Raw genomic sequence first — 16,935 nt, forward strand, 5'->3', positions numbered from 1 at the left:
ACTTGGCCTGAGGTGGTGGCTCACGCCTCTAACCCCAGCATTTTGGGGGGCCAAGGTGGGTGGATCACCTGAGTTTAGAAGTTCAAGACCAGCCTGGCCAACATGGTGAAACCCCGTCTCTACTAAAAATACAAAAATTAGCTGCGTATGGTGGCACGCACCTGTAATCCCAGTTACTCTGGAGGCTGAAGCAGGAGAATCATTTGACCCAGGAGGTGAGTTGGAATCACGCCACCAAACTCCAGCCTGAGAGGAGACGCTGTCCAAAAATAAATAAATAAATAAATAAATATACACTAAATTATTTTCTTGTATAATTAATAAAATTATTTTACAAAAGAAGTCCATTACTAACACACACTTGCATGCAAAGCACAAAGACACATCTAAGGGCCAGGTATAGTGGCTCACGCCTGTAATCCCAGCACTCTGGGAGGGAGGCTGAGGCAGGCAGATCACTTGAGGTCAGGAGTTTGAGACCAGCCTGGCCAACATAGTAAAACCCCATCTCTACTAAAAATACAAAAATTAGTCAGGCGTGCTGGTGGGTGCCTGTAATCCTAGCTGCTCGGGAGGGTGAGTCAGGAGAACCACTTGAGCCCGGGAGGTGGAGGTTGCAGTGCGCCAAGATTGTGCCACTGCACTCCAGTCTAGGTGACAGAGCAAGGATTCCTCTAAAAAAAAAAAAAAAAAAAAGTACTACAATTAAGTTGGCAAGAATTTACATGTAGTCCTTTCTACATATAAGACATAAACACCTGATACTTGATTCATTCCCTTCATTCTTCAGCCAGCCTCCCAGGACAAGTCTGGCAACGATTCTGACCATCGGGCAACAGAAATTACCTTTTTACAGCTTATGTTAGGACAGCCTACGTGGGTTTACATTTGGCTTAATATAATACTACCCTACTTCTCCAATAAGTATTTAAGCATTTATAGAAAAATGGAAACTTTTCAATTTAACCACTTCTTCTACCCTAGACGATCTGAGAAAGAGGTGACATACCTCACTTCAAGGAAAAAAGGGTCCTTTTTGCTCACAAGTATTTCCTCATAAACCTTATTTTTGAAATGATTTTAAAACCAGATTCTAATTTAATTAATCTAGATTTGCAAAATTATAAAGGAAAAGTCTTGCCGGTTGTTGCTTTGGTTAATTTCACAATTTAGTAAATTGCAACTAAGTATTTAATACAAAGCAGCCTTTGGTGGGGGCGGGGGGGGGTTGTTTAACAAAATGCATCTCATTACCAGCCCACAGAAACTTTTCCACGTGAAAACAGAAGAGGGATTGCCATGGAGAGATTCATTATGGATTTCGGGAGGGCTTTTTCCTCAGAAATAGAGTGAAAAGAAAAAGTCGCTGTGTAAGAAATCTGATACTGACGCTGTGTGACTCAGAAGTTGGTCCAAAAGTTTATCTTCGGCAATTATGTCTAGATGATCAACTACACATCTTCTACAACAGGTGACACGAAACCGCATTTCCCAAGCAAGGCAAAGCGATCAAATGAGTTATGACACGCGTTCCTGCGGTCTTATACTTTTATTTTTGATTTAACAGTCAAAAACAATTTTGAATCGGATGAATTACCAAATTTGGTTGGGTCTCGTTTGGCTTTCTGCTTTGCTTTTTTAATCAGCCATTTACCAGCAACTGTTGCACGTGCCCATTAGCACTCGAAGAATAAAAACAAACACACAAGACCAGGTGCCGGGCGCGGTGGCTCAAGCCTGTAATCCCAGCACTTTGGGAGGCCGAGGCGGGTGGATCACAAGGTCAGGAGATCGAGACCATCCTGGCTAACATGGTGAAACTCCGTCTCTACTAAAAATACAAAAAACTAGCCGGGCGTGGTGGCGGGCGCCTGTAGTCCCAGCTACTCAGAGGCTGAGGCAGGAGAATGGCGTGAACCTGGGAGGCGGAGCTTGCAGTGAGCCGAGATCATGCCACTGCACTCCAGTCTGGGTGACACAGCGCGAGACTCCGTCTCAAAAAAAAAAAAAAAAAAAAAAAAAAAAAAAAGACCAGGTAAGGTTCCCCTACTAACCCAAATGATCCGTTTCCTTAACACAATTTAAAAACCACAGTTAGGAGTGTGAAAACAGGCATGTTTTTGTGTGTATTTGTGTGCCACGATTGGTCCAAATCCTTAATTCCCTTTTAAGGAACAGATATATAATAAAAATTCGAAAGAAACCTCATTAGAAATGCAAAGAGGTTTGCAAAACAAGAGGCTTCTTTCATTCCAGAAAACCACACCAAAACAAGGGGAGAAAAATGAAAGCAATGGATATGCGTTTGCCAAACTTTCAATCCTGCCCGCGGAGACACTGCACTGCACACATTTTGAAGAGGAAAAGAGGGAGTTGAGGGGGTGTGAGAGAGATCGAGCGAGTGCGGCCTCAAACTGCAACAATTCAATCTCCATTTTGAACAATGCACCTCTTTCCTCTTGCAAATCCAGTTTTTTTGCCACTTGATGTGCCCTCCATTTCCCCTCTGTTTGGGGGGTCGGCGGGGTTGGGGGGAGACCGGAGCAGGATGCACAGTACAGGACTGAGCAAGGGGGGAGGGCAGAGGAGGTGGGGAAGGAGTCTGCGGCAACTGCGCTGAGTGGGTACCTGGAGTGCTGCTGTGGGTACTATGGCTCCTGAAGCTGCTTTCCATATAGTAACTGGCGTCGTCGTCGTCGTCGTCTTCCAGCTCCTCCGAGTAATCGGAGTCATCATCGTCTTCCTCCATCTCATCCTCCTCATTGTCCTCAGACTCGTGGGTCTCCTCGGTGTGGCCGTCCTCTTCCTCCTTCTCGCTGTCGTGGTCATTGTGCACCACCTTGCTGACGGCCCTCAGGGCCACGATGGTCCCGGCCAGGTGGCCGCCCCCGCCTCCTCGCCCTCCGTCCCTCCCCGGCCGCCGCCCGGGGGCGCTGGTGCTGCCGCGGAGGGATGGGAGAGTCGTGGGGGCGGGGGACCGGCGGCGGCGGCTTCCTCCGGCTACTGCTGCCCCTGTTGGGCGAGCTCAGCCGCGTCTTGGGGTCCATCTCAGCCTGGCCTGCGGCCCATCTGCCCCGGAGGCTACCGCGGTGCCGCGAGCGAAGACCCTCGATGGGTCCAGACGTGGGCCGTGGCGGCGGTGGCAGGGCTCCGCAGCGGGAGCCGCGGGCTGCTTGGGCGGCCTGTCCACCTGCCCCTCCGATTGGAGCCTAGGCAGGCGGGAGAAGGTAAAGCGGAGGGGAAGGGGCGGGCGCAGTGGGGGCGGTGGGCAGCGCTGGGGCGGGTGGGGAGGCCCGCGGTGCCGGGCGGGAGGGGCCCGGCCGGCGGAAGCGGCTGGAGGGAGAAGGCTCAATCAGAATTGCTGCGGCCCCACGCCGGATCGCCTTCTGCCGCTATCATGTTTCTTCCCTCTACCAGAGCGGGGTCACGTGAGCTGCACCGCGGGAGAGCCTGGGACGCAGCGACGCTACGCGGCGCCGCTGCGGGGAGCGCGGGAGTGTGGAGTCCCGGGCGGGAGCCCGGAGCGCCCGCACTCCGCGCAGCGCGGCGCGGCTGGACTCCGGGCGCCGGTGGCGCTGCTGAGAGGGGCATGCAGTTCGCGAAATGCCCCTTGTCAAAGGCCTTCGGAGACCACAGCCTCCGTCTGGAGCCCAAAGCCGGCCAGACCTCCTCCCCGCATCTCCCCTTCTGCGGCTGGGAGAGGAAGGCAGGGGAGCCCCCAGGTATCATTGCCCTCTCGCCCCATCGGGAAACTGATGCTGAAAGAGCCAGAGAGAGAAAGAAAAAAAAAGTCGCGGAGAGGGGCCGCCCGAGCGACCGAAGGCACCGGGCAGCGCCAGCGACGGAGGGAAATTAGTTGGGGGAGACAAGCAGACAAGCCCCCAGAATTTAGGGAACTCCAAAGCTTGGAGCTGGAGTCCTGAAATTGACTCCGATGACAACCGCTGTGGATCTGTGCCAGGAGCCACGCCCTGAGGGAAGGGCGTCCTAAGACCTGTTGCGTGGAATCCCCACTGGGAAAGCCTCAGTAAACTCCAGAACGCAACTACTGCACTTCCAATCTCCCGCCACCTTCCCAATGCCTTAGCTAGGACCTCGTTTGCCGTGGAAAAGAGGGAATCTTGTCTAAAACCTACTTCACGGTGTTACATGTTTGTATTATCGGGAAATAACCTTAATTTATTGACCTGACATGTCACTAGCTTTCAGCTTAGCCCAGGGGACGAATCATGATGACATTTCAGGCACTCTGAAACCTTATCACAGGGACTCAACCCTGAGTGGCTGAGGTCAGCTCTTCAGATAAGAGAAAGGTTTTATAAACATATATTAATATTTATGGAGATAAGTGACAACCAAAAGTAATTTTTTTTTCTTTGAGACCGAGTCTCAGTCTGTCGCCCAGGCTGGAGTTCAGTGGCGCGATCTCGGCTCACTGCAAGCTGCGCCTCCCGGGTTCACGCCATTCTCCTGCCTCAGCCTCCCGAGTACCTGGGACTACAGGTGCCCGCCACCATGCCCGGCTAATTTTTTGTATTTTTAGTAGAGACAGGGTTTCACCGTGTTAGCCAGGATGGTCTCGATCTGACCTCATTATGGGGAGGCCCATCTCGGCCTCCCAAAGTGCTGGGTTTACAGGCGTGAGCCACCGTGCCCAGCCTCAACCAAAAAGTAATTTAAAGAAAAATAGTTGACCGGGCGCAATAGCTCACACCTGCAATCCCAGCCCGTTGAGAGACCAAGGCCAGACAATAGATTGAGATCAGGAGTTCGAGACCAGCCTGGGCAACATAGCAGGACCTTGTCTCTAGAAAAAAATTGAAAAATTAGCCGGGCATGGTGGTGCGCACCTGTGGTTCCAGCTAGGCAAGAGGCTGAGGTGGGAGGATCCCTTGAGCCTGGGAGGTGGATGTTGCACTGAGCTGTGATTGCACCGCTGCACTCCAGCCTCAGTGACAGAGCAAGACCCTGTCTCAAAATTTTTAAAAAAGAAAGAAAGAAAAATACTTAACAGGATTCTGTACATCAGATGACTTATTTTAACCTAGTTAGGAAAATAGAACACATATGTGAGATGAAGATTAAAATACAGGCACAAATTGCCAAATAAATGCATTCAATACAATTTGGTTGAGCTCTAAGAGTGACAAATGTGTCTATGTCTCCAGGGACCAGGTAAGTAATGTAAGTCAATAAAGTAGGCAAGGTGAAGACCTAGGCCAATGGAAATGCCCATATTTTGTTTGAAGAGGGTGGCCAGGCGTGATGGCTCAGGCCTGTAATCCCAGCACTTTGGGAGGCAGGCGGATCACCTGAGGTCAGGAGTTCGAGACCAGCCTGGCCAACATGGTGAAACCCATCTCTATTAAAAATACAAAAAAATTAGCCGGGCGTGGTGGTGCACGTCTGTAATCTCAGCTACTCGGGAGGCTGAGGTACAAGCATCACTTGAACGCAGGAGGCGGAGATTACAGTGAGCTGAGATCATGCCACTGCACTCCAGCCTGGGTCACAGAGCGAGACTCTGTCAAAAAAAAAAAAGCGGAGGGGGAGATTTGGGGAGATTGAGTGAAGTGGGGGACTGAGTGAAGCTGGTACCTGAGTGAGAGGTAAGCAGAGGGGCAGGCCAGCAGCAAGGCTGGGATAGGAAACCTGAAGCTTCCTCCCCAAGCTGAGAACTCAAAGAGGGAATGAAGTGATTCCAGGAAAACATACTAAATTCCCACTGTATGTATACAGAACTTCCAACTAATTCAGTTCAAACAATAAATTCAGCATCTAAGATCACCAAACCCTTCAGAAGAAAAGCCACCATGACAGAGTGACAGAGTCCACAACAGACTCAACAGATAGCCAGCAGCACAGTCAACAATAAACTCCCAGAATTAGGTCCCCAAAGACTGTTAGAAACCAAAAAGAGAACAGTTATGATATGTAATGTTTTCAAAAATAAAAAAGTACAATCACAAAGATGAACTATCAAAGACAGATTATTAGGAATGAACAAATATATATATTTGTTTGTTTGTTTGTTTGTTTGTTTGAGACAGAGTCTTACTCTGTTGCCCAGGCTGGAATGCAGTGGTGTGATTACGGCTTACTGCAGCCTCAACCTTCCCAGGCTCAGATGATCCTCCCAACTCAGCCTCTTGAGTAGCTGGGACTACAGGCATGCACCACGCCACCTGGCTAGTTTTTAAACTTTTTGTAGAGATGTAGTTTGGCCATGTTGCCCAGGCTGATCTTAAACTTCTGGATTCAAGTGATCCATCCAATTCGGCCTCCCAAAAGGCTGGGATTACAGGCATAAGCCACTGTGCAGGCCCCAAGTAGATTTTTTAATAGTTTAGAAATGAAAAACAGGAGCTGGAGGCCATTATCCTTAGCAAACTAAAGCAGGAACAGAAAACCAAATACTGCATGTTCTTATAAGTGGGAGCTAAATGATGAGAACACACGGACACATAGAGAGGAACAACAGATACTGTGGCCTATAGGAGGGTGGAGGGTGGGAGGAGGGAGAGGATCAGCAAAAATAACTAATGGGTACTAGGCTAGGCTTAGTATCTGGGTGACAAAATCATCTGTACAACAAACCCCCATGACACAAGTTTACCTATAACAAACCTGCACATGCACCCCTGAACTTAAAGCTAAAAAAATAATGATAATTAAATCAGTAAATGAACAATCCTACTGATAAAATGTAGAATTTCATTTCATGTCATTTTACTTAGAATTTTATAAATCTTCAGTCATACCTGGGAGAGCGCTAAAGCACTGATTAAAAGCAAAAAACTAGAAATAATCTTTATGTCTCATTGGGAGCTGGTTAAAGAAAAACGGAATGTTACACAGTCTATACAAAGTAATACAGATCTGTATTTCAAGACTACAGTCACTCAGTATGCAACATAACAAATAACAAGGCATTAATCATTGTTTTAAAGAGAAATGCAAAACACGACGAATGGGATTTCTTGGATAAATCTAGGTATCCTGGATATCTTTAAATAAAGTTTGTTTTAAAGAGTCTGACTTTGAGATTTTATAAATATCCTTGAATAGTAATATTCTATTAGAATCTATTTATAGTATACTTTCATAAAAGATCCTCCATACAAAAGGAACATTTGGATAAACAGAATCAAAAAAATTCTTTTTTATAATTTATATAGTAAAACTGATTTTGAAGTTAGGCCCTTGGATTTTTTTTAGTAAGCTTTAAAAAAAATGTAAAATTTCCTCCCCACTACTATCTATCTATCTATCATTTATTTATTTAGAGATGGAGCCTTGCTCTGTTGCCCAGGCTGGAGTTCAAAGGTGTGATCTCAGCTTACCACAACCTCCGCCTTCCAGGTTCAAGCGATTCTTCTGGCTTAGCCTCCCGAGTAGCTCAGCTTACAGGCACAGGCCACCACGCCTGGCTAATTTTGTATTTTTAGTAGAAATGGGTTTTCACCATGTTGGCCAGGCTGGTCTCGAACTCCTGACCTCAAGTGATCCTCCCGCCTCAGCCTCCCAAAGTGCTGGGATTACAGGTGTGAGCCACCGTGCCTGGCCCCTACTACTTTTAAAAAAGTAACAGCTTATATTGTCAAGACATAGAAATGGCAACCTTGATAAAGTAATGAGTAATAGTACATTCCCTTGGTTACCACCCTCAAAGGATTCTGAGCTCTATAACACAAAGTAAGACATTTTCATTATCATACTTTTACTTATACAGAATATCAAAGTAACCCACGACAAGCGAGGCACATCTCTATTTGATTCAAATACACAATAAAGTCCTGAAAAAACAACCCTCTGTGGATTGTTTTGGGGGGTTTGTTTTGTTTTGGAGGAGGGGGGCTGCTGTGCTTAACATAAAATGTCCACATCCAGCAAATCCTTTGTATGTGAAACGTACAGAGTTGATTTCAAATTTAATTTAGAATTCAAGCTTTTTTCCAGTTTCAACTGGACTACTTGGTACCTTGCATCTATTCATTAAAAAAAAACTCAAAATAGGACCAAGCACGATGGCTCATGCTTTTAATCCCAGCACTTTGGGAGGCTGAGGTGGGCAGACTGTTTGAGCTCAGGAATTCCAGACTAGCCTGGGCAACACCGTGTAACCCCATATCTACTAAAAATACAAAAATTATTGGGGTACAGTGGCGCATGCCTGTCGTTCCAGTTACTCAGGAGGCTGAAGTGGGAGGATGGCTTAAGCCCAGGAGGCAGAGGTTGTAGTGAGCCAGGACTGCACTACTGCTCTCCAGCCTGGACAGCAGAGCCAGATCCTGTCTCAAACAAAAGGGGAGGGAGGGAGGAAGGAAGAAAAGAATATTCCAAAAATTATGGGAAGTAACTAAATTCATTTGTGTGTCATTTCATCTTTTTGAAGTTAAAAGTAATTGACATTTTGGTTAGTAAATGCAATGTCTGCAGCTGAAATATACAAGTTTGGATATTTAAATTAGGGCCAGGCACAGTGGCTCATAATCCCAGCACTTTGGTAGGTCAAGGCAGGCGAATCCCCTGAGGTCAGGCATTCAAGACCAGACTCGACAACATGGCGAAACCCCACCTCTACTAAAAATACAAAAATCAGCTGCGTATGGTGGTGGCAAGCACCTATAATCCTAGCTACTCGGGGCTGAGACAGGAGAATCGCCTGAACTAGGGAGGCGGAGGTTGCAGTCAGCCGACATTGCACCACTGCACTCCAGCCTGGGCAACAGAAAAAGATTCCGTCTCAAAAAGATTAATTAATGAATTAATTAGGTTGTTTTCTACATTAAAATCAAATTTTACTAAGGAACACATAAAAGGACATTGAATACATTTAGGAGGTTAATTTTTTTAAAAGATTTTTTAAAGCTGAACCATAATTAAGAATATCAACCTATGATCCTTTTTTAAAGGGTATGCTTTCTGTTTTTCCCCAGGTCAATTTTCCTTTTTTAGCCTTTTTTTTTTTCCTTTTTTTTTTTTTTTAGACGGAGTCTTGCTCTGTCACTCAGGTTGGAGTGCAGTGATGCAATCTCAGCTCACTGCAAGCTCCGCCTCCCAGGTTCACGCCATTCTCCGGTCTCAGCCTCCCGAGCAGTGGGGACTACAGGCGCCCACCACCATGCCCGACTAATTTTTTGTAGTTTTAGTAGAGATGGGATTTCACCATGTTAGCCAGGATGGTCTCGATCTCCTGACCACGTGATCCGCCCATCTCGGCCTCCCAAAGTGCTGGGATTACAGGCGTGAGCCACCGCGCCCGGCCTTTTTTCTTCTCTTTCTTTTGAGATGGAATCTCACTCTGTTGCCCAGGATAGAGTGCCCTGGTGTGACCTTGACTCACTGAAACCTCTGCCTCCCACCTTAGCCTCGCGAGCAGCTGGGACTACACGAATTTCCTCTCTCATTTTTTGAAATGGGGTCTTGCTTTGTCTCCTAGGCTGGAGTGTAGTAGTGCGACCAAGGCTCACTGTAGCTTCAACCTCCCTGGCTCAAGCAATCCTCTTGCCTCAGCCTCCAAAGCAACTGGGACCACAGATGTGCTCCACCACAAACGGCTGAGTTTTAATGCTTGGTAGAGACGGGGTCTCTCTATGTTGCTCAGACTGGTCTCAAACTCCTGCGCTCAAGTGATCCTCCTGCCTCAGCCTCCCAAAGTGTTGGGAACACAGGTGACAGCCACCCTACTTGGTACCCTAGGACAAGTTTCAAACTCCTAAAAGACCCATGTTTTTATTCCACTTTTTTTTAAGGAGAAGCAGGAGAGGGTGGCTAGGGACTGGTGAGGGAGGGGAGAACTGAGGTGAGATTGCAGAGAAGTAGGTAGGACTTTTTACTAAATGTCAAAACCGAAATAACTATCAGAAGAGTCAAACTTTTACATAAACTATTTTTAAAAGGTAAAAATTTCTTAAAAATCAAAGAAATCCTAGGTGAGACGGCTCTTTGATGGTCTAGAGTGCTTAAAATGCGTTCTTACCTGAGCACTCTTGGATCATGCCATGTGCTCACACCAGTCTGCGTTTGTAAGAAATATAGCTGGTCTTGTTGCGTTGTCCTCTGTTCTGTAAAATTAAGAAACACTGATAACAAAAATATTCAGAATGTCCAGATCAAAGACAGTTGTATACCTTAAGATGATACACTAATAGGGAAAAATATCCAAATTACAAATCTATTTTATTTGTTATCAGAAAGGGCTTTACACATCATTTGTTCTGTCTCTTGGAAACAATTTTATAAATGATGAGGGCTATGGGCCAGCTATCTAAAGGCAAACTCAACTTATCATGTGGCTCAAATACTGAATATGTTGCAATGGAAAACAAATCAAGATTGTCACAATACTAATAATTAAAAGATTTTAAATGATGTATAAAGGGCTCTGAGAAAGAGGCTGGTCAACATTTGGAAGATTTGAGGAGGAACTTCCAGAAACTTTCAGAGTTTGGAGATTGATAATGCTTCTTATGCCTAATTTTACATCAAAACCTATGTTTTCTCTTTGCTAGACAAAGGTGAATTCTCAAGGTTGCATGTGAGCTCAAAGAGAGGCAAAGCAGATAAGATACTGGGGAGACATTCTATGTCATAAACAGATAGAGACGGAAAAATAGCCAAGTTAGAAAGAAGACGACTAAAGAGCAAGCGTGCACACTGGGGAGAAAACAGTCAAGGACAAAATGAACTCAAAGCCCTTGGAAGGCAGAGGAAAGGCCAGGGTGAAGAGAACAATCTATACAAGGGTTTCTTTATGGTGGGTTTTGTTTTGTTTTGTCTTTTATAAAAAACGACAGAACCACTTTTCTTTAAATAAAATCTAATGAGAAACTTTGATACATAAAATAAAACTATTACTAATATTTATTAGTATAAATCTAATTTGTTTATAAACCTATAAAGTCAATAAATTTAAACTTTAAACTTTTAAAAATGATAAACATAAAATCATATTATTATAGAGGACAGCTATAATAATTTCAGCCTTGGTATCCACTTTATTTTTATGTTTTGGTTGTATAATTTTTTAAATTCAAATCACAGAAATATTATAAAAGTATAACCACTCCCACTCTAAAGAGCTTGCCTTATAATCTCCACGAGAAATGGCAGGAGACAATTTCTTCTCAGGTCTGAACATTGATAATCACAGTTAAAATTCACTGTGCCAGACAACGTGCCAGCATTTCACGAGATTAAATATCACTGATTTCTTGCAACAAACGTAGATGGTTGATGCTATTATTTTCCCCTATAGAGGATAAAACTGAGGCTCAAAGAGGTTAAATAATGTGCTCAGTGTTACATGGCAAAGCCAGGATATGAACCTAGGTCTCTCTGTGTCTCAAGCCTATAATTTAATGATAGTGCTAAAAGTTAACCTTTGAGTCACAGCACAGTTAATGGACAAACAGTTAATGGACAAATTTTTTCAAATTAAAGAGTTAAAATACATTTAAAAATAAAATTAGAGGCCGGGCGCGGTGGCTCAAGCCTGTAATCCCAGCACTTTGGGAGGCCGAGACGGGCGGATCATGAGGTCAGGAGATCGAGACCATCCTGGCTAACCCGGTGAAACTCCGTCTCTACTAAAAAAATACAAAAAACTAGCCGGGCGAGGTGGCGGGCGCCTGTAGTTCCAGCTACTCGGGAGGCTGAGGCAGGAGAATGGCGTGAACCCGGGAGGCGGAGCTTGCAGTGAGCTGAGATCTGGCCACTGCACTCCAGCCTGGGCGACAGAGCGAGACTCCATCTCAAAAAAAAAAAATAAAAATAAAATAAAATAAAATAAAATAAAATAAAATTAGAATCATGCATTTGCAGAAGAGTTTTTAAAAGTATTCTTCAGTAAAATAAAACTTACATGTGGCAATTCCCGATGTTGGTCATTAGGTGTCAACATCAATCTAAAGTGGTTTATCTACAGTCTGTTAAGAGGACAAGGATGTAGGTAACCTTGGTGAGCTTTTGGCAAGCAAGGAGAGGAAGTCAAGTTCACAGTACATACAAGTAGTCACAAGTTGGTATTAATTTAGAAACTTCTGTATTCTATTAGTAGAAGACTCATGTTATCTTCCACATGAAACTCTATAATCTGGGAATTTATATAAGATTGTAATCATTTTATACAAACATAGAAGTGACTCAATCATTTACAACAGTCCACTCACATAATCCAAAATTATAGACAGTACAAATATATGAGCATCAGCAGAAATATGCCTTTGAAATTATTTCTAAATATATGTCTAAAAAATTACATCGTAAGTTGTACTTCAGATTACTGTTATCAGTGACAATACCACCTTACCTTTCTAGACAGTGCCTATTTACAAAATAGTCTCACTTCATCTCATACATATGCTTCTCACACTACCTTTGTTATAAACTAGTCATCTCACTTCATGATAAAAGAATACAAATGCTGAGGGTAAATGACTAGCACAAGGTCAAACTGTTGGCTGGGTAGTTATCTACCACTTCAAAGACTTTTCAAAGTTGGGAGGTTTTATATTTATTTTCATGCAGAATCCCTAAGCCCAGATTAATAACTTTTTTCAAAGTTATTATTTCCTCAGCAAGCTGAAATCAGTAAACCATGTTTTATTTTTCCTTTGCCGGTTGTCATACCATAGCCTTCTGGTAGGTATGGAAGAATATGTAAACTTGTCCTGCTCATGTAATGTCTATGTCGTTGTGACCTGACTCTCCTCTCTGCCAGCCTGGGATCTGAAGACTGTCCACATGTTGCACCGTTTGTTCCACTAACTGGAGTGTTCTCATCAACAAAGCAGCTAAGAGGTCTGTCTGCCAGGGCTAGAATATTCGGATGCCAGTCTATTGAAAATTAACAAGGAAAAGACCTTTTCAATTTAGATATCAAAAGTAAAGTTCTCTAGACAATGTATGTACTGTAGTAACAATCACTTATCATATCTGAAAACAGAATGACTAATACAAGTATAGTGACTTCAAGAACTCTGAGTAAAAGCAAACCTGAAGTCTCTAAGCACCAAAGAAACACAAATGAAAAGCATGTCATCGACTATGTATTTAAATGACTTTATTTTAATGGCATTTGATATAAAATCCACATATATCTGTGGATGTGAGTACTGGCTTACAAAACACTGCCTGATCTAGCTACAGCCTCTCAGACCTGACTTCCCACCATTCTCTCTCCCACTCTGCTTCTGCCACACTCATATTCTTCCTGTTCCTTCAACTTGCCGAGGTTATTCCACCTGAATGAGCAGTTGCTCTTCCTTCCACCTGGCATATTCTTTTCTCCTACTCTCTCTAGGCCTGGCTCTTTTTTGTCATTCACATCAGCTTATTGTTTCCTCCTAAGAGGTTCTTCACACCTCCCAATCTAAAAAAGTCACCCAGTCATTTGACAACACATCACAAAAGGGAAGAAGACAGTTTGTCTCTTTAAGGAGCTTCCCGTCTACTTTTGCAGATCTTCCAAAATAAAAAATAATCAAGAGTTCATTCTTAAATTAACATGGTCGGGTGCAGTGGCTCACACTTGTAATCCCAATAGTTTGGGAGACAGAGGCGGGTGGATCACTTGAGGTCAGGAGTTTGGACCAGCCTGGCCAACATAGCGAAACCCCATCTCTACTAAAAATACAAAAATTAGCCGGGCACGGTGGCGGGTGCCTGTAATCCCAGCTACTCGGGAGGCTGAGGCATGAGAATTGCTTGAACCCTGGGGGCAAAGGTTGCAGTGAGCCGAGATCGCACCACTTCACTCCAGTCTAGGCAATAGACTGGGACTCCATCTCAAAAAAAAAAAAAAATTCCTTGGCAGTTTAATATTAGATAAATTCCTTGGCAGTTTAATACTAGAAATGCAACTTGGCAACGTGAGCTAAGCTTTTACCTGAGAGTCATAATGTAAACACAAAACTTTGTGATCCAATGAGTTAAGCAATTAGTTCTCAAAAAATACAAGTAGGTGCAGCTAATGAGAAGAATTTGGTATTTTATGCCTAGTGCCAGTCCTGCTCAAGACGGGGGAAATAGGGAAAACAAAACACTGCACAAGATGGCAAATTTTTTTCTCACTTACAAGAGTGGGGAGAGGGGCATTCAGCTACTTAGACTATTTGTTTTCGGTTACTTCAAAAGCAACTCTTTGCAGTTTCCGAAAATTGTCTTGCATCCAAATGTCGTTATACAGTAAGTTCCATGAACTGACTATACTTGATATTCTTCAAGATTTAGTTCAGAGATTCCTCTGCTTATCCATTTAATTCATTCAATCATTTATTTTATTTTCATTTTATTTTATACTTTTGAGACTGAGTCTTGCTCTGTCACCCAGGCTGGAGTGCAGTGGCGCAATCTCGGCTCACTGCCACCTTCACCTCCTGAGTTCAAGCAATTCTCATGCCTCAGCCTCCTGAGTAGCTGGGATTACAGGCTCCCACCAGCATGCCTGGCGAATTCTTGTAGTTTTAGTAGAGATGGGGTTTTGCCATGTTGGCCAGGCTGGTCTCGAACTCCTGACCTCAAGTGACCCGCCCACCTCAGCCTCCCAAAGTGCTGGGATTACAGGCGTGAGCCACCGCACCCGGCCCTGAATTTCCTTTTCAAAAATACAAAGTTTTCTCTTTTACATTATGACTCTCACTTAAAAGCTTAGCTCACGTTGCCAAGTTGCATTTCTAGTATTAAACTGCCAAGGAATTTATCTAATATTAAACTGCCAAGGAATTTTTTTTTTTTTTGAGATGGAGTCCCAGTCTATTGCCTAGACTGGAGTTCAGTGGCATGATCTTGGCTCACTGCAATCTCCACCTCCTGTGGTCAAGTGATTCTTGTGCCTCAGCCTCCTGAGTAGCTGAGATTACAGACGTGCACCACCACGCCTGGCTAATTTTTTTGTATTTTTAGTAGAGACAGGGTTTCACCATGTTGGCCAGGCTGGTCTCGAACTCCTGACCTCAGGTGATTCGCCTGCCTCTGCCTCCCAAAGTGCTGGGATTACAGGCGTGAGCCACCGTGCACGGCGGCTTACTTCAATCTAGTTAGGAAAACAGAACACATATGTGAAATGAAAAAATACAAGCACTAATTGTCAAATAAATGTATTCAATATACTTTGGTTGAGCACCAAGGGTGGCAAATGTGAATATGTGTATATGCCTCCACGGACCAGGTAAGTAAGGAAAGTCAACAAAGATGGCAAGATGAGGACCGTGGCCAATGGGAATGCCCCCCCTTTTTTTTTTTTCACGATAAGAGTCTCACTCTGTCGCCCAGGCTGGAGTGCAGTGGTGCAATCTCTACTCACTGCAACCTCCACCTCCCAAGCTCAAGTGATTCTCCTGCCTCACCCTCCCGAGCAGCTGGGATTACAAGCGCCCACCAGCACGCCTGGCTAATTTTTGTATTTTTAGTAGAGACGGGGTTTCACTACGTTGACCAGACTGGTCCCGAACTACTGACCCCAAGTGACCTGACTGCCTCGGCCTCCCAATGTGCTAGGATTATAGGCGTGAGCCACCACTCCTGGCCCTTAGATGTGTCTTGTGCTTTGCGTGCAAGTGTGTGTTACTAATGGACTTCTTTTGTAAAATAATTTTATTATACAAGAAAATAGTGTGTATGTATTTTTTATATATATATATATATACACACATACACACATATATTTTTTTTTTTTAGACAGCATCTCCTCTGAGGATGGAGTTCAATGGCTCGATTCCAACTCATGGCAACCTCCACCTCCCGGGTCAAGTGATTCTCCTGTTTCAGCCTCCTGAGTAGCTGGGATTACAGGCACCTGTCACCATACCTGGCTAATTTTCATATTTTTAGTAGAGATGGGGTTTCACCATGTTGGGCAGGCTGGTCTTGAACTTGGTCCCCCAAAATGCTGGGATTACAGGCGTGAGCCACCACCTCAGGCCAAGTATATTCTTTTGATTTTAAAAATTAAAATATTGTAAAATTAAAACCCAAACTACAATGAGATGTCACTTCTCATTCACCAGCATGGCTGTATTTGTTAAAAAAAAATAAAAAGTGTTGGGGAGGATTTGGGGAAACTGGAACCATTATATATTGTTAGCGAGAATGTAAAACCATGTAGCACTATGGAAAATGCTTTGGCAGTTACTCAAAAAGTTAAACTTAGAGCTACTACATGACCCAGTAATTCTCTTCATACATATATAGTCAGAAGAATTGCAAACAAATGGTCATACAGAAACACATGCACATATGTATACAGCAGCATTATTCTCAATGATCAAAAGGTGCAAACAACCTACATGTGCATTAACTGATGAATGGAGAACGCAAATGTGATTGATCCATACGACGATATATTCTTCAGCCTTGAAAGGAAGGAAATTCTGATGCGTTACAACATGGAGAACCCTTGAGGGCGTTATGCCAAGAGAAATAAGCCAGTCACCAAAGGAGAAATACTGTGTGATTCCACTCACGTGAGGTACTCAGAGTGGTCAGATTCATAGAAACAGAAAGTAGAAGGGTGGTTACCATGGGCTGGGAGGAGAGAATGGGGAGTTAGTGTTTAATAGGTCCAGAGTTTCAATTTGGGAAGATGAAAAAGTTCTGGAGATTTGTTGTACAACAATATGAATGTTCTTAACACTACTGAATTGTACTTAAAAGTGGTTAGAGACAACCAGGTGTGGTAGCTGATGCCTGCAATCCCAGCACTTTGGGAGGCTAAGGTAGGAGGATCACTTGAGTCCAGGAGTTCAAGACCAGCCTGGGCAACATATCAAGACCCTTTCATTACAAAAAATACAAAAATTAGCCAGGCGTGTTGGCATGTGCCTGTAGTTCAGCTACTTGAGAAGCTGAGGCAGGAGGATCACTTGAGCCCAGAAGGCAGAGGTTGCAGTGAGCTGAGATTGCACCACGGCACTCCAGCCTGGGTGACAGAGC

General features: G+C 44.1%; 2 protein-coding genes across 2 annotated transcripts in view; both read left to right on the forward strand.

Annotated features, from left to right (window-relative positions):
- The window catches only part of LOC101000700 (leucine-rich repeat-containing protein 37A3-like), a 52,654-nt gene that overhangs the window by 30,713 nt on the left and 5,006 nt on the right, over nucleotides 1-16,935 (forward strand).
- On the forward strand, nucleotides 2,651-4,391 carry LOC103878884 (spidroin-2-like). Its single transcript, XM_009190882.4, has 2 exons — nucleotides 2,651-3,227; nucleotides 3,418-4,391. Exons 1-2 carry the CDS (start codon nucleotides 2,651-2,653, stop codon nucleotides 3,921-3,923), a joined length of 1,083 nt encoding a protein of 360 aa, XP_009189146.2. The 3' UTR covers nucleotides 3,924-4,391.

The sequence above is a fragment of the Papio anubis genome, chromosome 17, assembly GCF_008728515.1.
Source record: "Papio anubis isolate 15944 chromosome 17, Panubis1.0, whole genome shotgun sequence".
NCBI lineage: Eukaryota > Metazoa > Chordata > Mammalia > Primates > Cercopithecidae > Papio > Papio anubis.

What these genes read in the sequence shown, in the direction of transcription:
- LOC103878884 (XM_009190882.4), top strand. Translation starts at nt 2,651, where the DNA reads ATGGCTCCTGAAGCTGCTTTCCATATAGTAACTGGCGTCGTCGTCGTC. An exon ending in GCCTAGGCAGGCGGGAGAAG is followed by an intron (nt 3,228 to 3,417) that starts GTAAAGCGGAGG and finishes TCCCTCTACCAG; the next exon opens with AGCGGGGTCACGTGAGCTGC.